The 23573-nt window shown below is 39.6% G+C and overlaps 1 protein-coding gene across 6 annotated transcripts in view; it reads right to left on the reverse strand.

Annotated features, from left to right (window-relative positions):
* Positions 1–349: 349 nt before the first annotated feature.
* Positions 350–23573, reverse strand: part of ddx3xa (DEAD-box helicase 3 X-linked a) — a 61554-nt gene continuing 38330 nt past the window's right edge. For 3 of the 6 annotated variants that reach the window (XM_063050779.1, XM_063050781.1, XM_063050782.1), the window contains 15 exons: positions 20720–20920; positions 17042–17165; positions 15977–16159; positions 15120–15219; positions 14755–14890; positions 13963–14054; positions 13782–13880; positions 13539–13699; positions 12123–12267; positions 7485–7629; positions 6862–7043; positions 6591–6708; positions 6334–6487; positions 5266–5375; positions 350–1050 (listed from right to left, as the gene is read on the reverse strand). In XM_063050779.1, coding sequence (XP_062906849.1) covers positions 974–1050; positions 5266–5375; positions 6334–6487; positions 6591–6708; positions 6862–7043; positions 7485–7629; positions 12123–12267; positions 13539–13699; positions 13782–13880; positions 13963–14054; positions 14755–14890; positions 15120–15219; positions 15977–16159; positions 17042–17165; positions 20720–20920 — 2027 coding nt within the window. In that variant the 3' untranslated portion in view covers positions 350–973. The remainder of the gene's footprint in view (positions 1051–5265; positions 5376–6333; positions 6488–6590; positions 6709–6861; positions 7044–7484; positions 7630–12122; positions 12268–13538; positions 13700–13781; positions 13881–13962; positions 14055–14754; positions 14891–15119; positions 15220–15976; positions 16160–17041; positions 17166–20719; positions 20921–23573) is intronic. The other 3 variants (XM_063050783.1, XM_063050784.1, XM_063050780.1) reach the window with 2 other exon arrangements.

The following is a 23573-nucleotide window of genomic DNA, read 5'->3' on the forward strand; positions in this document are numbered from 1 at the left end:
GACCAAAAATCAGCCGAGTCCGTCTGTACAGTCGCTCGGTGCTGTGGTCCATTTAGCCATTCTTAAATTCAAATTTCCTTTTAGATATGGCAGGCATTTAAGATTTCTAATAGATAAGAATTTCATCTATATCTAGAAACTTCAAGTTTTCAAAATCCCCTAAAAAAATACATTCCTAGCTATTTCTGCCCACTCCAGGCAAGCCTGAATTAGTTAACTAGCTGCCTTTAATGTTGTCAAGTTACTTAATGTCAAGTTTTCAGAACGTTTGCATTTGCTTAGGTGTATTAATCAGAAACAGCAGTGCATTAAAACTTGACCGTACGCATTGTTGGAATGGCTTGTAAAGCTACCATGCCCCCAACAGGTTTCTATCCAGGATAGAGTGAGCAACATCGTTTTCCCACAGGAGGGATCAGAATGCTGCAAATGCCCCAAGTTGTCTTTACAGGTCACGCATGTCAAGGCCGTAGTGGAGGTCACTGCTTTTTTTTTCGGCCTTGTAACAATGTTAAGTGCAACTGGGTAAATGACTCCTGGTAAAGCCATTTCACCCTGCTTCTGCCAAGGTTTGTTTTGCCCAAGTCTCTCTCAGATTGTGCTAGAGAATGATTGCGAGAACTCAGGCCCAATGAACCAGTAGGACATTAAAAATAAAAGTTCCTCTATAAAGGCACAGTACATTAACATACAAATGATCCTCAGTTACAGAGATAAACTATTAACGCAGCACAGTATAACATCTTTATCCAAATTCTAGTGCTGTTTACGGCCACATTTTCTCCATCGGCTAGGGTTCATGTTCTTCTGTTACTGCTGTCTTTTTGCATTTGAGCTTCCTTTAAAAAAATATCCAGAGAATCACAGCTGGTAATGTACTGCGAGTTCTTGAAGCTACACAAGGTATAGTCTGGCTCAGTTACATGTGGTTTCCATTTAGCTTGTTTGGCAAGGTGACATCCACTGGAATATTTCAGTTTCCCCACCAATCCACCTGGGAGTTGTAAGCTCCACCATATCCATCAGCATTGTAATAGTTTCCATAGCCACCTGGAAAACAAATTTGGTCTGTTAGAGAACCTGACTGCAAAGATGACACTGGAGCACTTCACAGGCAGCTAATAGAACTAAACAATTCTACTAAATATTCTTGTTTGGGACAAGCACTGCAATCCACAGCCTGCAATTTCCTGTTGGGAGGGGGTGTGTACGTGACTTGGCGTCTGTGGTACAGAGGAGGATTTGGTGAAATGGACTCGAATGCAGGTACAGCTCCAACAGCCATTGTTGGAGCAGACTTGGGGCCTGGTCTAAGAGCAGATAATGCTCTCAGCTTGATAAGAACTTTGGCCAATTTAAGTGCTGAGCCAGATTAAAAAGATTAAGCAGTAGAGGCAGAGGGCAAGGATGAACCAGTGCTCACTATTTCATGAGGCTTTACTCATCTAAGCGCTGAACTGACCACATGGTTATGGACGTTCAGAGACTGCGCAGTTAGTTTTATTTTGGTTGCAAAATTATTCAATCTTCTGCACATTGGATGTGAGATCATCTTTGTGTGGGTTTTCCTTGAATTCAATTGTTTGCTCTGAAAATGAATCTCAAGGTTGTATATGATATACATACTTTAATAATAAATGTACTCTGAACTTTAAATTTACCAAGTTCTCTGCAAAAGCTGCTAGTATAGAGGGCAACTAGCTAGGCCTTAGCACAGGTCCATGAAGGGAAATCCACAATTATACATAGAGATTCCAATTTGACAAGAACAAAGCCTGACCATTAACTAACCACTTACAGGCCAATTAACACTTTCTTCATGAGCAAGGTTTTTCACTGCAATAGTTAAGGGTGGAATTTTGGTGAGTGATTACTTATAATGAAGCAAAAAGATCAGTAGCCAGGTTCATGGAAACAAGTTTTAAGTGTATCAAAGCAATGTAAGAAAAATTTAAAAAATAGAAGTTGTCCTTCTCCCTAAAATGAAAAATGTCAAATACTACAGGACAAAGGCTTAAGTGAGGGATTTGAGGCAAGGTCTTTATGTGGAGAAGATCCCACTGGATGTTAAAAGCAAATACAATAGCAACACTTGAGGCCTTTAAACATATGAACAGGCATGGAGAGGAAAATACAGACCACATAGATAGTAGAGGTTAATTTGCATTATGGTAGGCCAATAAGTTTTTCCTGTAATATACTAATCAACATTCCATAGCAATTGGGGAAATGATTCAAATTAATGCATGCCTGATTAGTAAATCCTGAATAAATCTAATCATTTGATACACCAAGCTGGGCTTCAGTGCTGATCCAATTAGCAAGGGACAACATTGGCACTGTGAGCAATATACATCTTCCTCAACAATGCGAAGCATTTGTAAAGGACATTTCTCTATCCAATTCACAAGCTGCCTGCTAGATACTCTTGCTTCAATTTGTAATCCAAGATATTTTGAACATAAAGTTTGTGAGAAAAGAGTGCAGTTTACACTTCATATTTTAAAATTTCTACTGTACTAACATATAACTTTGGGTTTTATATACTGCAACACTGGTGGCGTGGGTAGTTGAATATGCATACACCTGCCAAAGTTTTTAAACTTGAACTGCATATCATGAAAACCATAGAACAATACAGCACAGTACAGGCCCTTCAGCCCACAATGTTGTGCTGACCCTCAAATCCTGTCTCCCATATAACCCCCCCACCTTAAATCCCTCCATATACCTGTCTAGTAGTCTCTTAAACTTCACGAGTGTATCTACCTCCACCACTGACTCAGGCAGTGCATTCCACGCACCAACCACTCTCTGAGTAAAAAAAACCTTCCTCTAATATCCCCCTTGAACTTCACACCCCTTACCTTAAAGCCGTGTCCTCTTGTACTGAGCAGTGGTGCCCTGGGGAAGAGGTGCTGGTTGTTCACTATCTATTTCTCTTAATATCTTGTATACCTCTATCATGTCTCCTCTTATCCTCCTCCTCTCCAGAGAGTAAAGCCCTAGCTCCCTTAATCTCTGATCATAATGCATACTCTCTAAACCAGGCAGCATCCTGGTAAATCTCCTCTGTACCCTTTCCAATGCTTCCACATCCTTCCTATAGTGAGGCGACCAGAACTGGACACAGTACTCCAAGTGTGGCCTAACCAGAGTTTTACAGAGCTGCATCATTACCCTGCGACTCTTAAACTCTATCCCTCGACTTATGAAAGCTAACATTCCATAAGCTTTCTTAACTACCCTATCTACCTGTGAGGCAACTTACAGGGATCTATGAACATGTACCCCCAGATCCCTCTGCTCCTCCACACTACCAAGTATCCTGCCATTTACTTTGTACTCTTGGAGTTTGTCCTTCCAAAGTGTACCACCTCACTTCTCCAGGTTGAACTCCATCTGCCACTTCTCAGCACACTTCTGCAGCCTATCAATGTCTCCCTGCAATCTTCAACAATCCTCTACACTATCCACACCACCACCAACCTTTGTGTCGTCTGCAAACTTGCCAACCCACCCTTCTACCCCCACATCCAGGTCGTTAATAAAAATCACGAAAAGTAGAGGTCCCAGAACCGATCGTTGTGAGACACCACTAGTCACAATCCTCCAATCTGAATGTGCTCCCTCTACCACAACCCTCTGCATTCTGCAGGCAAGCCGATTCTGAATCCACCTGGCCAAATTTCCCTGTATCCCATGCCTTCTGACTTCCTGAATAAGCCTACCGTGTGGTACCCTGTCAAATGCCTTACTAAAATCCATGTAGATCACATCCACTGCACTACCCTCATCTATATGCTTGGTCACCTCCTCAAAGAACTCAATCAAACTTGTTAGACATGATCTGCCCTTCACAAAGCCACACTGACTGTCCCTGGTCAGACCATGATTCTCTAAATGCCCACAGATTCTATCTATCTCTCAGAATCTTTTTCCAACAGCTTTCCCACCACAGACACAAGGCTCACTGGTCTGTTATGACCCGGACTATCCCCTACTATCTTTTTTGAACAAGGGAACAACATTCGCCTCCCTCTAATCCTCCAGTACCATTCCCGTGGACAATGAGGACATAAAGATCCTAACCAGAGGCTCAGAAATCTCTTCCCTCGCCTCGTGGAGCAGCCTAGGGAATATTCCATCAAGCCCTGGGGACTTATCCGTCCTAATGTATTTCAACTCCTCTAACACCTCTCTCTTAATATCAACGTGCTCCAGAACATCAACCTCCTCATTTTGTCCTCACTGTCATCAAGTTCCCTCTCACTGGTGAATACCAAAGAGAAGTATTTATTGAGGACCTCGCTCACTTCCACAGCCTCCAGGCACATCTTCCCACCTTTATCTCTAATTAGTCCTACCTTCACTCCTGCCAACCTTTTGTTCTTCAAAACTGAAGAATGCCTTGGGGTTTTCCTCTACTCTACTCGCCAAGGCCTTCTCATGCCCCCTTCTTGCTCTCCTCAGCTCCTTCTTAAGCTCCTTTCTTGCTACCCTATATTCCTCAATAGACCCATCTGATCCCTGCTTCCTAAACCTCATGTATGCTGCCTTCTTCCCCCGACTAGATTCTCCATCTCACTTGTCACCCATGGTTCCTTCACCCTACCATTATCTTCCTCACTGGGACAAATTTATCCCTAACATCCTGCAAGAGATCCCTAAACATCCACATGTTCATAGTACATTTCACTGCAAAAACTTCATCCCAATTCACACCCACAAGTTCTAGCCTTATAGCCTCATAATTTGCCTTTCCCCAATTAAAAATTTTCCTGTCCTCCCTGATCCTATCTATGATAATGCTAAAGGCCAGGGAGCAGTGGTCACTGTCCCCCAGATGCTCACCCACTGAGAGATCTGTGACCTGACCCGGTTCAATACCTAATACTAGATCTAGTATGGCATTCCCCCCCAAGTCGGCCTGTCAATATTCTGTGACAGGAATTCATCTTGGACACACTTAAACTCTGCCCCATCTAAGCCACTGGAACGAATCAGGTGCCAATCAATATTAGGGAAGTTAAAGTCACCCATGATAACAACCCTGTTATTTTTGCACCTCGGTATCTCTGCTGCTACCAGGGAGCCTGTAGAATACTCCCAATAGAGTAACTGCTCCCCTCCTGTTCCTGACTTCCACCCATACTGACTCAAAAGAGGATCCTGCTACATTACCCACATTTTCTGTAGCTGCAATAGTATCCCTGACCAGTAATGCCACCCCTCCTCCCCTTGCACCCCCCCCATGGAACTTGCCTCCTCCATATCCTCTTGGCCCTCCATGGCCAGTATTACGGTTGCCACGATTGTTGAAGCTACTGTTAGTTTGTCTGTAATCTCTGCCACCAAATCCAGATCCGAACCTGCTGAAATACAAAAGTTAGCATGTTCTATTCAAATCATTGCATCCCTGTCTTTAGCAAGTGTGATGCAAACAATAAATATTTGCAGGCAAGTGAACATACAAATGTAGTGAGTTGACTGATTAGGGCATTGTTGTGTTTAATGACAACACCTATATAGAACTGAAAATTATATCTATCATTTGTTTGGAAAGGGCAGTTTTCCATGCATTTATCACAAATAAAAAATCAAAAGCAATCCCTTAATGACTTAGCAGATAATGCAAAAAGGATTATTTACTCATATGAAATGCCACTAACAATTCAAGTAGAGCAGCTGGTAAAACTTACACCTGAACCATATAATTAAAGTTCACTTTTAATGTAAAATGGCTTTATGCACTAAGTTACAGAGGTCAAGCAACAACACATTATGATTAAATAATACAAAGGGTGAAGGGAAATCTGCCATCTTCAGAAACAGATTACAGTTGGCTCTAAGTTCAGCAAGGCAAATACCTTTCCAAGTCTAGTTAACCAGCAAACCAAATTGAGTGCAATGGACCTTACCTGGCCAAATCTGTGCACTGACCTAACCTACTTGCTGAAATTCATTGCCAAGCATCTCAAAAATGGAAATGCAGAGCATATTATGGCAGGTTCAAGACAAGAGCTGAAGCTGTACCAACTAACTTACATTAAATAACACTGGGGTGGTTGATAGTTTGAGATAGTGTACTTGTCTAGCTTCCTCTAATTGGACTTTTGCCTAATAGTTGTCATATCAAGTTTAACATACTAACCAAATAGTCTGCCTTCTGAACACCTTGAACTTGGCAACATTTTTCTCCATATACTTAAATTCATTAATACTCTGGCCACCATCGATAAAGCCAATCTCTTCCTTAATGTATATTAACTATGGCTACATATAAACCTTAGAAACTAGGGATAACATTCAAGTTCAATTATGCTTTTTCACCTCTTGGACCGTCCACGACCAGTACTCTTGTGCTGCTGCTCATATGCCAGATTTTCTAGCCAGGATGGTACTTCTTGCTTGGCTTCCACAAGTAAATCCAGAAGGTCTTTAGTAATATTGCTGTTTTTCTCATTAAAGAATGAGGTGGCAAGACCTATAAAGGCATCCAAAATGCATTTTAATGCTCCTGAAACACCCAGTATATTGCTTCACTATAAAGTAGCTGTGGTTATCCCCCATTTTTCCAGAAAACGTACCCAGATTGCCAACACGACCCGTACGCCCAATGCGGTGCACATATTCCTCGATGTCACTGGGCAGATCAAAATTGATAACATGCTTGACATTAGAAATATCAAGTCCACGGGCTGCAACCTGCAAATTCAAATCAATAGATTGTAACAGTGAAAATTTAAAGTTACAGTACTGACCAAAAACTTGGCAGTAATTGAGGAAATGGTAAAATGGTATTTGGACTAAGGTATGCTAGTCACAGTTAAGGGGGAAAAAAAAAGTTTTAGCAACTACCGCAGTGGCAACCAGGATGGGACATTTTCCAGAGCGGAATTGATGCAATGCTTCTTCTCTATCTCTCTGGGAACGATCACCATGGATACTGGTACAAGCATAACCTTCGCGGTAAAGGAAATCCTCCAGTGAATCTGCACCCTTCTTAGTCTCCACAAAGACCAGTGTTAGAGAGTCTTTTCCTATAAAGGGGGGAAATGGTTGGACATCAATGCAAGTTATTTTAACCCCAAGACAAAAATCCCAAAATAATTTAAGGCATTTAGGACAGAACTCAGTATTTATCAAACATTAGAAAAATGTTTAGGAAAGTGAAGAAAAATTACCACTCAAACTGATGTGACAGAGCCATTCTAGAGTTTCCACAAGGAAAACAAAATTCACCAGTGGTTTTAAGGAAAAAAGCTTAATTGATACAGAACTCGGGTGAATGTTTGCAAAAGCCACCACTTTAATTGCACTATGAAATGAAATAAATGGGGCAACACCAAGGGCAGCTTCAAAAAAAATTGCTTGAAGGATACTTCCATCGAGAGTGCAAGTATGGAAGGTTTAGCCAGACTTAAATTTGAATTAATGGGTCTGCAACATCAAATGTTTAACCTCAGCATTAGGACATTTACCTGTAGCATTCAAAAGGTCCAGCAGAAATGAACGCTTGTCTTGCTCCTCCACCCACACTACTTTTTGAGTAATGTTTTCAGAAGTGGAGCCCACGCGGCCAACCGCCAGAAATATATATTCATCTAGAAAGTCACGAGCAAGTATCTGAGGGTGAAGTTAAGAGGGCAAGGTTAAGTACTCAATCATGGGTACTAATTGCTATTTTACTTCCTACATTATATTTTTAATTGAAGTTTGATGATGAATACAACACTTGCAGTTCAACCACTAAATATACTTGTGATAGAAGTAGCAAACTAAATTGGAATCTGGGGGAATAAGTAGTTCTGTACTGTTATGAAGCAGTCACCCTTGCAGATACATTACTTCTATAATCCTGCCATTCAGCAAGCTATTCCTGTCCCATCCTTTCCAGAAAACCAGGCAGCCCATCTATCTGGGTGGCTTGCATCAGACTACATGATGCAACATAAAGTTACATTTTGGCTAGGGCAAGCATTAAATGAAAATAAACTCAAATTAGTAAGTCTAACTGGGGTCAGCATAAAGTGTGTGGAGAATAAACATTGTTTAAGCTCTTAGGCAAGCTTTCCAAATGAAATAAAGTTAACATCCTTGGAGTACAATCTTGAGCTTAAAGCTACTTGGAAAAACTTAATGAAATCTCAGTACCACTGTTTTAATTTATCTTGGATGCAAAGTAGGCTACAAATTTGCTCATTATAATAATTGTAATCAGAAACAAAATTAATTAGTTGAACTAGTCCATGCAGCACACAAAATTCATCAGTTTTCTTTTCACTATTTTTGGTGATTTTTGTAAGTTTGATTTGTGTTGCACCTAATAAACATCCTTGTGCCAAAGCAACTCTAGCCATTTTTCCTTTGGTTGTAACCCACTAATCTAATACAATATTCATTTAAGCCTATTAGCATAAATAATCAAAGACATCGAAGTAAAAATATATCAAATAACTATATCCTCTCCTCAGCTCTTCAGAAGAGAGTTTTGGTATCATTGTACTGGAACACATCTTTTGGAATTCAGTCAGACTGAAACCCATTCCTGGCTCACAAACCTGCTGCAAGTAAAGAGGTTCCCCTTTTATTACTGCATTGGATTCGAATAGCACAGTGTCTCTGGGATCCTGACCACCTCCTGTCCTCAAACAAGATCACAAGGAGAAGTAGGCCATTCGGCCCATCGAGTCTGCTCTGCAGCTCCCCCATGAGCTAAACTATTCACCCATCTAGTTCCAATTTCTGGCTTTTTCCCCATATCCCTTGATACCCTTGACTAATTAGATACCTGTCAATCTCCTCTTTAAACACCCTCAATGATCGGGCCTCTACAGCTGTATGTGGCAATGAATTCCACAAATCCACGACCCTCTGGCTAAAAAAATTTTTCCTTATCTCCGTTCTAAGACTATGGCCTCTTGTCCTGGACTCACCCACCAAGGGAAACAACCTTTCCACATCTACTCTGTCCAACCCTTTCAACATTCAAAATGTTTCTATGAGATCCCCTCTCACATCCTTTCTAAGATAGGGGGCCCAAAACTGCACACAGTATTCCAAATGAGGTCTCACTAATGCCCCATAGAGCCTCATCAACACCTCCTTACTCTGATACACTATTCCTCTTGAAATGAATGCCAACATAGCATTCGCTTTCCTTACCGCTGATCCAACTTGGTGGTTAACCTTTAGGGTATCCTGCACGAGGACCCCCAAGTCCCTTTGCAGTTCCGATTTTTGAATTTTCACCCCATCTAAATAATAATCTGCCCGATTATTTCTTCTTCCAAAATGTACAACCGTACATTTATCAACGTTGCATCTCATCTGCCATTTCTTTGCCCACTCTCCTAAACTAAGTCTCTGCAACCTTTCCGTTTCTTCAACATTTCCCGCTCCTCCACCTATCTTGGTGTCATCCGCAAACTAGGCCACAAAACCATTCAATCCATAACCCAGATCATCGATATACATCGTAAAAAGAAGCGGCCCCAACACCGACCCCTGCGGAACACCACTAGTAACCGGCAACCAATCAGAATAGGATCCCTTTATTCCCACCCTTTGCTTTCTGCCTATCAGCCAATGCTCCACCCATTTCAATATCTTTCCTATAATTCCAAGGGCTCTCATCCTATTAAGCAGCCTCATATGCAGCACCTTATCAAAGGCCTTTTGAAAATCCAAATACACAACATCCACAGCCTCTCCCTTGTCAATCTTATTCGAGATTACCTCAAAAAATTCCAATAGGTTGGTGAGGCAGGATCTTCCCTTCATGAAACCATGCTGGCTTCGGCCTATCTTGTCATGCACCTCGAGGTATTTCATAACCTCATCCTGGAGGATTGACTTCAATATCTTTCCAACTGCTGATGTCAGACTAATAGGTCTGTAATTTTCTTTCTGCTGCCTCCTTCCTTTCTTAAATAACAGAACTACATTTGTGACCTTCCAGTCCTCCGGAACCATGCCAGAGTATTGATTCCTGGAAGATCATTTCCAATGCTTCCACAATCTCCAAAGCCACCTCCTTCAGAACCCTTGGGTGCACCTCATCCGGACCAGGAGACTTATCTATTCTTAGTCCACTTAGCTTCCCAAGCACTTTCTCTCTAGTAATCTTGACTGTACCTAATTCTATTCCCTGATACCTCTGGCTATCAGGTATATTGTTCATGTCTTCCACTGTGAAGACTGATGCAAAATACTCATTCAGTTCCTCCACCATCTCTTTATTATCAATTATAATTTCTCCAGCATCATTTTCAATCGGTCCCGTATCTACCCGTCACTCTTTTACTCTTCATATATTTAAAAAAACTTAGTCTTCTTTTTTGTGTTAATCGCCAACTTCCTTTCATAATTCATCTTTTCTTTCCCAATGACTTTCTTAGTTTCCTTCCGTAAGTTTTTAAAAAAATTCTTCCAGTCCTCATTTTTCCCACGAATTTTTGCTTCCTTGTACGCTGTTTCTTTTGCTTTTATTTTTGCCTTAACCTCTCTCGTTAGCCACATTTGTGCCATTTTTCCATTCATGATTTTCTTTTTTCATGGAATATATTTTTCCAGCATTTTCCTTATTTCCTGTAGGAATTTCATTCAATTCTGTTCTGCCATCCCTCCATTTAGCTTACTTTTCCAATCCACTTGGGCCAGTTCCTCTCTCATACCACTGTAATTTCCCCTGTTCCACTGAAATATCGATACAACTGATACCAGCTTCTCCTTTTCAAATTTGAAACTGAACTCAATCATATTATGATCACTACTTCCAAGGGGTTCCTTTACCTCCAGCTCCCTAATCACCTCAGGTTCGTTATACAGCATCCAATCCAAAACAGCCGGTCCCATGGTGGGCTTCTGGACAAGCTGCTCCAAAAAGCCATCCTGTAGGCATTCTACAAACTCCCTCTCCTGAGATCCAGTACCTTCCTGACGTTCCCAATCCACTTTCATATTAAAATCGCCCATAATTATCTTGACATTTTCCTTCTGACACGCTTTTTCTATTTCCAGCTGCAACTTGTAGTCCACATCCCGGCGGTGTTTGGAGGCCTGTATATAACTGCTATTAGTGTCTTTTTACCCTTGCCATTTCTTAATTCTACCCATAAGGATTCTACCTCTTCTGATCTTATGTCCCTTCTTTCTATTGATTTGATATCGTTACTTACCATCAGGGCCACGCCACCCTTTTTTAACTACCTTCCTATCTTTCCTATACACGGTGTATCCTTGGATATTCAGCTCCCAATCAACATCCATCATTTAGCCATGACTCTGTGATGGCCACTATGTCATATCTTTTAACCTGCAGCTGGTTAACCTAACATCTCAGCTTTAAGTACAGCTGAGTCAAGTGACCAATACGCTCAAAGTTTCCTCTAAGGTGTGTGGGCACACATCTTTTACTACTAGGGGCACTAGGGCTGATGCGGACAGCACTGACAACATGGAGTTTGCGTTAATTTGTCTGCAGATTTTAGAACTGACTTGTACTGTTTTTATTGAAGAAATTAATTCACTATATTAAATTCCAAAGAAGCAAAGAGCATGAAGCACAAAAGAACTGCTACACCAGAAGCTCATGAGGTCAGGAACGTGCAGATACCAGAAATATTTGTGCACAATACAGAAACTAGTGTTACCTGCGTGTATTGTCCCATTGCAAAAGTTGCTAGAAAATTTGCAAATGGCAAGTGGAGTACTATTTGAAACTTGACTTTTTAAAAGCATCATTTAGCAAGCAAATTGCATCTGCATGGTGTGCAAAAGATCTGGCGAGAAAATCGTTCATTACCTGCTACAGGCTTGCTATGTTTTATGAGAGTGCAGATGAACAAAAGTGGCAACTATCAAACCCACAGGAGATCAAAGTTCTTATTGACAGCATTTTGCTGGCTGTTAAAATGAATACCTCTTAATACAAAAACCAGAGTACATACAAGGCAAAAAAAATGCACAGCACAAGAGTTGGTCATTACAAATTACATTGCTCACTACCCCTTTCTGATTTGGGGGAGGGGGGGTTGGAAAGAGGAGGGATACAAGAGAAGAAGTAAGCCAAATACAAATTTTATTCACCAAAATTATCAGTTACAATATTGCCAAACCTGTATCTCCTTTGGAAATGTTGCACTGAACATCAGAGTTTGCCGCATATCTTTTGGTGGCATTGCATCTTGCTCAACAATGCGACGAATTTGTGGTTCAAATCCCATATCAAGCATTCTATCAGCCTCATCCAACACCAAGTACCTAATAAAAGATATTAAACTTATGCAAAAGAGTATAAAACAAATTTCATATTTTCCAGTATCTTGAGCACCTCCTGCTGAGAGTGTCTGTGGAAATCAATAACTTTACACAGCCCAACTACCATTTATCCTCAGGAACAAAGTTGCATTAGTGACTAAAATATATTTTCATTCCCAAAGGCCATCTCCAAATAACATTGCTTTTTTTGTTATATTTCATATATACATACTAAAATCCAAAACAGCCAAAAGATAAGCAAAATCCAGGGTGGTGCTACTTGAGAATCAAGACCATTCACTACTGATCAACCTGTATCTGGTAGTTTACAAATGGCATGGCTGCACCATTTCACATTTATTTTAATTCAGGATCAAAAGAAATGCTCTCCACTTAAAAATAAGGCTTTAATGTATTCATGATTTTTTATGCTATTTTCATTTAAACTTCACTCTTACTCCCAATTAAGTCCACGTAAAATAACGAACCACAAGAAGCACCTTCCACTTTGAAATATTCATTTTTTCTGCACACGTCATTAATCCCATTTTCAGTTTGCATGATAGCTTCGCAAACATTTAAATCACCACATAGCACTACCACAGTTTTCCTTAGTTTGGAATTTACCTTCAACTCATTACCTTTGTTAACTCATGTCTTTACAAATGGACAATTTGCTCAGCACCGATTATTGCCTTAGCTGATTGACTAGCATCACACCACCCATTTCCACCCTTCACTGTTCTAGCCAGTTACGTCAAGGCGATGACCAAGCTGCTAGTTTGGTCTAGCCCATCTACCTGCTCAAAAATACCCAAAGCTAACACCTTGAAACTACAAGTAGAGCAAAGTAGAGTTGGTGGTTAAGAATCCCCTTAGAAGCTATGATTCTGGTTATTTCAATCCAAATTCATTTCAGATGTTGCTTATATTCAGAAGTTATGTGCAATAAGATTACTTGAAAGTACAGTATACCAAGGCCTGATGGGAAGTGGAAAGCTTAAAGATATTTAATTGGTTGGTTAATAACACTCACACCCTCAAGGGCTGGGCAGCGTAGAAGTGAAACATTTGTCTTATTTATCAAATACAGAACCGGTGCTGGAGCTAGTAGGCTTATTACTTCACAACTCCAGCAACCCAGTTTCAATCACATGCTCCAGTGCAGTGTTCAGCTTGCATATTCTCAATATGGCTGCATAGGGAAGAATTTATCAAGGTACATCAAATTCAGTGCTGTTTCCAATGGTACACTTCTAAGGAGTCTCACATACTTGCAAAAGTCCAGTCCAACTTTCCCTCTCTCAATCATATCAACTAAACGACCAGGAGTGGCTACAAGAAGATGACATCCACGCTCCAAATCTCGGATCTGTTGCCCAATGTCAGCACCTCCATATACGACAGATGGGCGAACTTTAGAACGATAAGAGAACTACAAATAAAAATCAGATCACAAAGTTAGTGTGAATGAACTTATAGCGTGGTAGAGCCAAATCAAAATTTTAAATCTTTACCTTTCTGGATTCATCATAAATCTGCACTGCAAGTTCTCTAGTGGGTGCCAAAACCAAAGCAATTGGATATTGCTTACGTCGGCCATATTTTGATGAATCCTGCGGAATAGATAAATATACTAATGTTGCAAAATGAAAAAGGAAATATAGCTGAAAAGGCAACAAGATTCAAGTTCTTTACCTGTGCTTTTGCAGACTTTAAAGCTTCACTGGGACCTTCTGCATAAATTTGACTGAGAATGGGAAGCAAAAATGCTGCTGTTTTTCCAGAGCCTACAAGGATGTGTAGAAGAAAGCAAATGTCACATAATAGCCAAGTTAGTCTACTGAATTAACTTTCCAGATAATTTGTATACTGGCAATTTCCGCAGATTAGTTTACACAGAATAAATGCATGGAATTTGGTTTATGATTTGAATAGAGGAGAATTAACAGCAATTAAAGATAACAGATTTACTCTAGTTTGTAGTATACAAGACGAATCCGTATTAGAGTTTGATCCATGTTTACAAACTGCAACACAACCAACCAATTTACGTGAGCTCCAAAAATACACTTGGGCAAAAATTAACATCCATCCAGTTGAGCAATGGGGCATTTGAACTCGTGTAAACAAAAATATCCAGAGCATTGCCAGCTGGCATCAAAAATTAACATGTTCAAATTATGCTCAGGAAGACAGGAATTAAGATAAAGTAGATGTAAAGAGACACAAAACAAAAGCTCTGCAAGGAAGAACAGGGTAAAACCGTTCAGAGGATGTAGATTTAATACTTTACGGATGCGGACCAGAGGGTACAGGGCCTATCTGCCAAATGGGCTTATATCTGATCTCATTGTGCTTTAGTTTGGGGGGGGAGGAAGAAGAGAGAATGGGAGAAGATACCTCTGAAAACAATGGACCATAGCATTAAGACACATTCCCCTCCATCAAGCTGCTAAGACATTCACCAATGATCAAAATTTGACGAACCTGTCTGGGCACATGCCATCAAGTCTCTCTTTGATATGATGATGGGAATGGCATGTTTCTGCACAGGAGTTGGACGATCATAGCGACTTAGTTCAATGTTGGCCATTATTATTTCTCCCATGTTCACATCCTGAAACTGGGGGGGAGAAAGAGGAGGAGAAAAAAAAACAGCTTTAAGCACCAAATTAGATTCTCCACTCACCTCTGTTGCTAATCGCACTTCACACGAACAGTCAACATGCAGAGTCAAGGCCTTCACATCTGCATTGCTTTCAGCTTGTTACATTGAATTAAAAACAGGAACATTTAATTCAGATTGGCAATAAAAAGAGCTCGATAGGTTTAATTATTATGTGACTACTTACAGTTTCTATATGAGGTGGTGAGTTAGCACCAGTTGCCTCAACAGGAATGTCATCGTATTTCTCAAAGTTAATTCCTGTGTTGCTTGCTGAAAACAACTCCCTAAAAGATTTAAAAAAAAAAGAACTCTACAAACAGAATTTTAAACCGTTTCCCTGAGCCTTGAATAAAGATATTTTTAACCAAGACCACACTTGATCTCAATGAATTGAATCCTTTTCCAGGAGCGGCACCAAAACAAAACAACCATTTGTTGACAGTTACTGTGCAAGATAACACTTGGTTTGATAATATAAAGGCTCTGCTTAAGTTTCCACTATATTAATGGGCCCTGTTTAGCTCTCTATATAACGCTACTTCATTTCAACTATACCCACAATCAATATTAAAAATATTAAACCCATCTCACTATGATTAAAAAAGCAAATCTATTTTTCCTGAATATCCAAACTGCTTGACAAACTCCCACATGGATGGGAGGGGTGCGGTGTGGAGGGGGTCTGGGTGTAGGTCAATGGGGCAAGGCAGAGTTTAATGTGTATTTGCACCATATCTGGAAATGCTCAACTGAATGCAATCAACAAAAGTACTGAAATAGAAATGCTAGAGGCACATATGGCAAAGGAGTATCTGCAGCGATAGCTGCTCTGTCCAATATACCACCAAGTAGCTTTCAGTAAAGAATTTGCCTAGAAACTGAAAGTTTGAATGTAAACTATGTATCAGCATCACAGTTCAAAGTCGTCTTAATTACACCATTCACAGATGTTTTTGTCAACTTCCACTTCCCAAGTCCCAAAAAATGAAAGGTTTACAAATATAGTGCTTGAAAATTGGCATCTACTAATTCAACACCTACTGTTCCATGCGCTCATTTGGTGGTAGCTGCTTTGACCAGTCATCTTCATCTCGTTTGTCTTCAACCCAACGGCTATTTCCCCCTTCACGGGAGCCATAGCCACGATCCATTCTGCCATATCGGTCATTGCGGCTTCCAAAGTGGTCATAAGCACTGTCGTTTCCCCTGCCACGGTCATCGTATCTAATGGAATTACAAAACAAATTCAAAGAGAATTATACAGGTCTTGCCCTTTGTGGATTAATGCAAAATAAATACTCCCAGACTTGTACTCCATTATTCAGCTCAAAGGGACTTGAGAGTCCTTGCGTAGGATTTCCCAAGGGTTAACTTGCAGGTTGAGTCAGTGGCAAAGCAGGCAAATTCAATGTTAGCATTCATTTCGAGAGGACTAGAATACCAAAAAGCAAGGATCTAATGCCAAGGCTTTACAAGGCATTGGTCAGACTGCACTTGGGAGTATTGTTGAGCCAGTTTTGGGCCCCTTATATGCTGGCACTGGAGAGCGTCCATTGGAGGTTCATAGGTATCATTCCAGGAACAAAAGGAATGAGGAGCATTTGATGGCTCTGGGACTACACTCACTAGAATTTAGAAGAATTGGGTTGAGGGGGATGGGGGAGAGAATCTCATTTTCAAATGTTGTAAGGCCCAGACAGAGTGGATGTGGTGAGAATGGTTTTTCTTACAGTGGGGGAGTCTAGGACCATTGAGCACAGCCTCAGAATAGAAGGACATCACTTTAGTACAAACGAGGAGAAATTTCTTCAGCCAGAGGATGATGAATCTGTGGAGTTCATTTCCACAGACAGCTGAGGAGACAAAATCATTGAATATGTTTAAAATGAAAGTTGATAGGTTCTTGATTAGTCAGAGCATCAAAAGGTTATGGGGAGAAGGCGAAATTAGCGATTGATTGGAATAATAAATTACTGTGGTCGAACAGACTTGATGGGCCAAATGACTTGATTTTTCTCCCATGTCTTATAAAAACTTGGTTATGTTATAAGTAAAGCAAACAATACAATTGATTGCACAGGGCTACTAGTATCAGATTCAACGCACCTTCCTCTTCCACGATCATTGAAGAAACTTGATTTTCCCCTGTCAGCACGTGATCCAAAACTGCTGTATGGATCCCTGACATCCTTGTTGTTCCATCCTCCGTCATTTTTATCATAGCCAAAACCTGTCATTGTTTAAGATATATTATTGCCCTGAAAATTCAAGATCTAAAGCAAGCAAAAGCTGAAGGATGGTTGTGATTAAGTGGTGCTTCAGAAATGTCAATTTTGGCAGACTATAAAGCACAAAGCCTCTATCTGCAGACTGGCCACTACTACTAAAATAGCCAATAATCAAAGATTTGAATTAATAGCCCCAAATGCCCTCAGACAGCAAAAAAAATTAAGTCTAGTAATTCCGGTGCATTCCAAATTTTATTAATACAATTTAAAAACATTCACCTGTTTTACTGAAAACCCCAATTCATTTTCAAATTCCAACATAACTTAATGTTAGAACTGTGCAAGGTACAAGGTCTTTGTAGTCTAGCCATGAAATTACAAACATGACTAATCTCTGTATGCATTACACTTCTGAAATTCCCACTATCTCTAGAGGAATAGTATGTGGGCAGAACTTAATTGTCTGATGAAGAGTCACATGCATATGCTTGCCGAGATTTAAGAAAAACGACTAAGCCAAGATTCTCTAATGGAGGAATTCCCAAGACAGTATAATAAGTTTACAATTACTAAAGAATAAAAATCCCATATGAATTTAATTTCAGCTTAGACCACTGAACAGAAGAAATGCATATTCTTCCGCCTGAACACTCGACTTGAGCAGAACTTGCAGAATAGTTTGGTGGGCTTCAATCTAAAAATTTAAATAGCTGTCTGCAAAATTAAAACCACTACTGCAGCCGATTTCCAGTTTAATTTAGAATTGTGTTCTAGTTTGGCACCAGAAGTCTTGAAATTGTTTGTGCCCCTCCCACACTTCATTAAACAATGAGCATTCAGTACCATTGCATTAAAATCAAGACAATAAATTAACCTGTGCTACGAATACAGATTACTTAAGACTTGTATAGTGATTAACCATTTTTAGATGTGAACTAAACTATGCAGAACTGCAAAAAAAAAGCCCAAAATAATCTTAGATTTCCCAAGCTACAGCCATCTCCTGGTCTGTAAATTTTTCATTCTCGTTTTCATCCTTATCTCAATACAAAGCAAGTGAGTAAAAGCAGTAATTTTTTGAATTAACTCTGCAGGTTGAACAGCATCTTTTGTTTGAATGGGGTGGGGAGAGAGAAGTTGTCTACATTTTAGATCAAAACTATGATTGAATGGAATGAAAATACAAGTAACTATGTATACAGTAGGATTTGGAACAAAGAACTGGAGAAACTGAATGGATCAAGCAGCAGCTTTGGAAGCAAAGGGATAGCTGACATCCTGAACAGAGACCCAGTATAAAGATGTAACCTGAAACACTTGGCTCCACAGATGCTTGACCCACTGAAAATAGCCAGAATAAAATATGGAAAATAAGACAGGTCACAAACTGAAAGAATTTAGCAAAGGCAGTGGAGAGATACATGAATCTTTGTCTCAACTGGAAGAGTAGGACATTGGATGATGGTGAACGAGTAGGTGAAAGATATGAAGAATGTGGTCCCTGCAGAGGGGTGGAGGACAAAGTTGGTGGTAGCATCTTCATACAACTTGTGGTAATAATGAATGAAATTTGTACTCTCAACAAATTGATCAAGTCAGACAACTAAAAACCTTAAAAGGAGTCTTTACTTTTATAAAAATGGAACGTTATCCAAATAGCATTTAGTTTCTTTCAACACTGTAGCGTTCCCAATTTGGAAGCATATGGCTACCCAGTGTAAGAGAGCCATGAATTATTTTATGATTGACAGCAAACACTTCAGAGAACACCTGAGATAGCTCTCAAACTAGTTCCATCCCACTACCAATCAAGTTGCATTAAATATTCCTAATTTCCAAGTTCCTAAACTCAAGCTCAAACTGCTGAAGCAGTGCAAATTACTGGAGGATCTGATGAAGGGCCTCAGCCCAAAACATTGACTGTTTACTCTTTTCCATGCTGCCTGGCTTACTGAGTTCCTCCAGCATTCTGCATGTTGCTTTGAATTTCCAGCATCTACCGATTTTCTCAAATTGATTAAGTATATTACCCAGCTCCACTGATACTTCAGCCACTGCCAAGCCTGTTCATGGCCAAGTACAAATCACCAAACTATCCCAAACTCAGCTAGATTACTGGCATTACCTTAATTTATTCCAACAAGCCCCAATCTATGCAGCTTTGTAAGTAAAATGCATCATACAAATTGCATGAGTCAATTCATTAGAGCATTACTGTGGTCATACTGCATTATGCAGAGGTTTTGCTGTCAGGATATACCATATCAAATGTTTAAATAGGAACAGTTTGCATGTAAATTGGCATTGTTTTAAAGATATCCATCCAAGGTACTAAATTTTAGAGCTATGGGTATTGAATTTCTATGCTATCAGTTACCTTACCAATCAATACTCACTTAGATTGACATTATAAATGGTTAAATTATAGATCATAATCAAGTGCATCACCTGATAAAATTTCATGGAGTCAGTGTCACTGATAGTCACATTCAAAAATCTAGTTTGCTTTGGCCCATATTTGGTTAAAAAAAAAGCACATACCCAGTTAAGTTTATAAATTTTAGAAACCCAATACTCATCACCTCCAACTTCAAAGTACAGGTTCTGCAGAGATTATTTGGGGCATATTTAAATTGTATCATTTTAGGAAAGCAGCAAAACATTTATACTAACTATGACATTTCCAAGTTCAAATTATTCTAATAAACTTGGGAGATTTCAGATTGATGTTAAAAATATACTATGCCACATTATAAGCACTGTGGGTTATCTTAAGAGCAGTGTGTTATACAGCTCTCACGATTCCATCCTTGCCATGGTATACAAATTCTATCTATGAAGCAAAAAAGGCCCTACAATTGCAGAGCTAATGACTAATCATTGGCAAGGAAAATGTAGCCCAGTTCTCCAAAATAAGTACTCCATTAATCCAAATATGGAATCCAACAAGTGATTTACTGTTGCTTGCAATGCATTTTATCCCTTTTGCAATTTGTTCAGGACATTGAACTAGCTTGCATCTAACAAGCTGTCACCCTCCTGGGGAAAAAAAAAATCAGCCTTGAAAGAATGATTAGTACAGAGCAATCAGGAATACACTAGAACATCTTTAAGGATTCATCTTTGTTAGGATATGCAATTCATATACTCCTGATGAATGCCTCAATTAGGGGCTTGTGGAACAAACTGTAGAATTAGATTGATTGCCTGCTAAGATTAAGGATGGCATAGTCAGGACCAATTTAAGCAGTTTTACTCAAACTAGCTTCCTTCAATTGTCCCACTTATACCTGCCTTCAGTTACCCTGTCCCCATCACTGGGATTACCCCATTTTTTGTATTACTTTAAACCTTCCTTCAAGCTATCTTAGTTATCTGATTAATTAGAACAAACTACAATTAAAGCCTTGAAATAGCTTGGCAAACTTTTATTTTTAATATAACCGTTAGTATCTACTGCCCATTAAACATCCCATTTCTCCATCTATAATAAGCTTCTATAGAAGATCTGATTCAACAATCAGCATTATACTCCAATAAGGCTAGTATTGCACACCTGATCCAGCACTTTGCTGGGCACCAGGATTAATTGTTCGATTTCGATAACCTCCTCGGCCACTTGAGTCATTTCGACTGGATCCTCTACTGTTGAACCCACTGCGGTCACGGTCATAACCATTTACCCGACTGTCTCTTCCATCATGGTACCCATTCATTGAGCCATTTCCTCCACGTCCAGAATCCCAGCTTGGTGAATCTTACAGTTTGCATGAGGGGAGAGAAGGTTAGCTTTCAACAATACCAAAATGATCAATGAGATTGCATCGTACCTGCAAAATGTTTGATCAGTGTAACCAACAGCACCCAGTTCCAGAATTCATTTACCTCCCCCATTGAGCACTATACATCCATAAATGAAGCAGCTGCTCAGTGGGAGTGGAAATTAACCATTACATTCCAGGAGTCAAACACTCAAGCAACTTGCTCTTCAATTTTCTTTCTCACATGTTCAGATTGAGAATTTTCTACTAGTTAGATAGTCTCAGCTCCAACAGTTTTAAATGCTCAACTGCTGAAAACCTCTTAGCAGGATTTTCCCCAGCATCACACCTACCTTTGAAGTTTCATAGGAACTGGAAATACCAGAGACCAATTCAAATGCTTCCCAATCTAGGATTATTTTGTCTGCCATACTACATCAGAAGTGCTCATTAAGAGGATATTAACTGACCTCAAATGCTAAAAATAAAATCAACCTGCAGAGGGGGAAGTATTTTAAGACTTGCTAGAGCTCAGGGTGGCAGTAGAAAAAGCAATACGTTAGTGTTCCTGAACCAGTCATAACTTAGATTTAGCATTTAAGTCTCACTAATTCCTTTCTTTATAAGCCTATAAATTATCAGAATAATACCCAATTGACTGCTGAGTGTATCTGCATTCAGGATTAAGCGTAGGGATGCAAAACAGGCTTCCAGTACTTTGGTCTAATAAGCAACAGCTCTGCTATCACTTACCTGCTGCCATTGCAAGTTAGGCTTCAAAAACTCATACAAATCAGTAAGTCTACATGCAGTACAAAACTTCCAAAGTAATGCAAACTTTACCAAGTGATTTTACAATCTATGCTATCACCAAACTCCCTTTGCAAGCTAAACCTAGAAAACAAAACCTTGACATTTAAAATTCACTGCAAGTTCAGCACCCTTATTTCAATGTGCAGGCAGTCTGTGCCCATCCAACAGCTGACAAACAGGTCAGTAAATCAGAATTCTGCAATAGTTTAGATCATTCTGGCCTCTTCCTCCTCCACCCCTCCAAAATCTACATTTCAACAAGCTATTCAAATGTCTTTTTTTCCCCCAACATAGAATTTTGAAGTTTTTCCACTGATCTTAATCTCAAACTTAAAGATTCATTATTAGTCCTAGAGGAATCTGGAACAAATTGCATTGTAAAGATTCACCCAGTTTACTAATGCTCATTCTGCTAAATTTGTGACAACCTCAAGCACAAGTGCAGGTCCATATCAGGTTATGAACAGTAGACTTATGGACACCCTATATGAACAACTGTTTGGGTAACTACTGGGCTGTATTTGCTGGATATGGGACTGCAAGCATCTTTTGCCATGAGGAAACAGGGCATTTACATATGGCTCCTCTGTTCATCCCCACCAAGCCATAATTAAGGGCTGGGTTAGATCAAGTAAAGTTTGGAGGTGTCATAGTACAGTTACTGCAAGATGCAATCAAATAAAAGTCAAACTGAAGATCCATCACTCTTTAAATTTCCAACAGGTCGCATTTGCATTAGATAACCATGACCACATTGCCTGACTTTATCATTACATATGGTGACCTGCATGTAACTTCAAACTAAATCATCCAAATATTAATACCTCAAAGGAAGCCTAAGTGTCAGTCGAACTTTGTTCTATTCAGCCTCTTCATTGAAATCACAGGACATGGCATGGATTGTTAGAGTCCTAAAGAAATTTGAAGCTAAGAACAAAAGTTCACATTGCACATAGTATTGAAGTCTTGAATGATGAGAACTTAACCTGGAATGAATTTTACAAGTACTGAAAAGACATTTTTAGAGTCAAGAAAAAGTACCAGAAACATTTCTCAATGTCCTACTGCAACTTGCTCATTTGCACAATAAATCTAAGTAAAGGACAAAACAATGGAATAGATTCAGAGAGGCTAGACGAGCTGTAGACCCCTCTCCTCCCCCCCCCACCCAATGATGGGGACCAATGGGCAACCTTAAGGGGTTTAAAATTGGAGGTCATGGGTTAAAAGGCTTTACAGGTTTAAAAGATACCCAGGTCAGTTTATTTTTAAACAACAGGTAAACAAATAAGTAAAAGGTGGTAGTACAATTACAATGTTTAAAGACATTTGGACAGGTAATAAGTTTAGAGGGATATGGGCTAAATTAAATGCAGGCATGTAGGACAAGCTCCAGAATACACACTCATTGATATGGATGTTGGGCTAGTTAGCTGTAATTCTGAATACAAGGAACAAGTGAGCCATATAATTTTCACTCAGCTTCCAGATGAACAGAACCAACTTCTTGATTACCAAAACAGGGAAATTTAGTTCTGGCAAATTTCTACCTTGTACAAAGCCCAAAGCAAATAGAAGTTGACTTACCTAGACCAATGAAACACTGGTTAAACTGCATCCGAACAGATACAATTTCAAATATGTACCAATAGATTCAAACACTAAAACCAATTTGTTATCTGCAGCTGGTTGCAGGAAATTGGGCATTAGCAACATTGATTAGAAAGCAGATATCTCATTTAATCCAAAGCACAAAGATGCTAGTTTAAACTTACTAAATGCAATGCAAAGTTACGATAGGTAGGACAAATTCAATTTTTCTAACTGGAGATATTT

The sequence above is a fragment of the Mobula hypostoma genome, chromosome 6 (genome assembly GCF_963921235.1).
Source record: "Mobula hypostoma chromosome 6, sMobHyp1.1, whole genome shotgun sequence".
NCBI lineage: Eukaryota > Metazoa > Chordata > Chondrichthyes > Myliobatiformes > Myliobatidae > Mobula > Mobula hypostoma.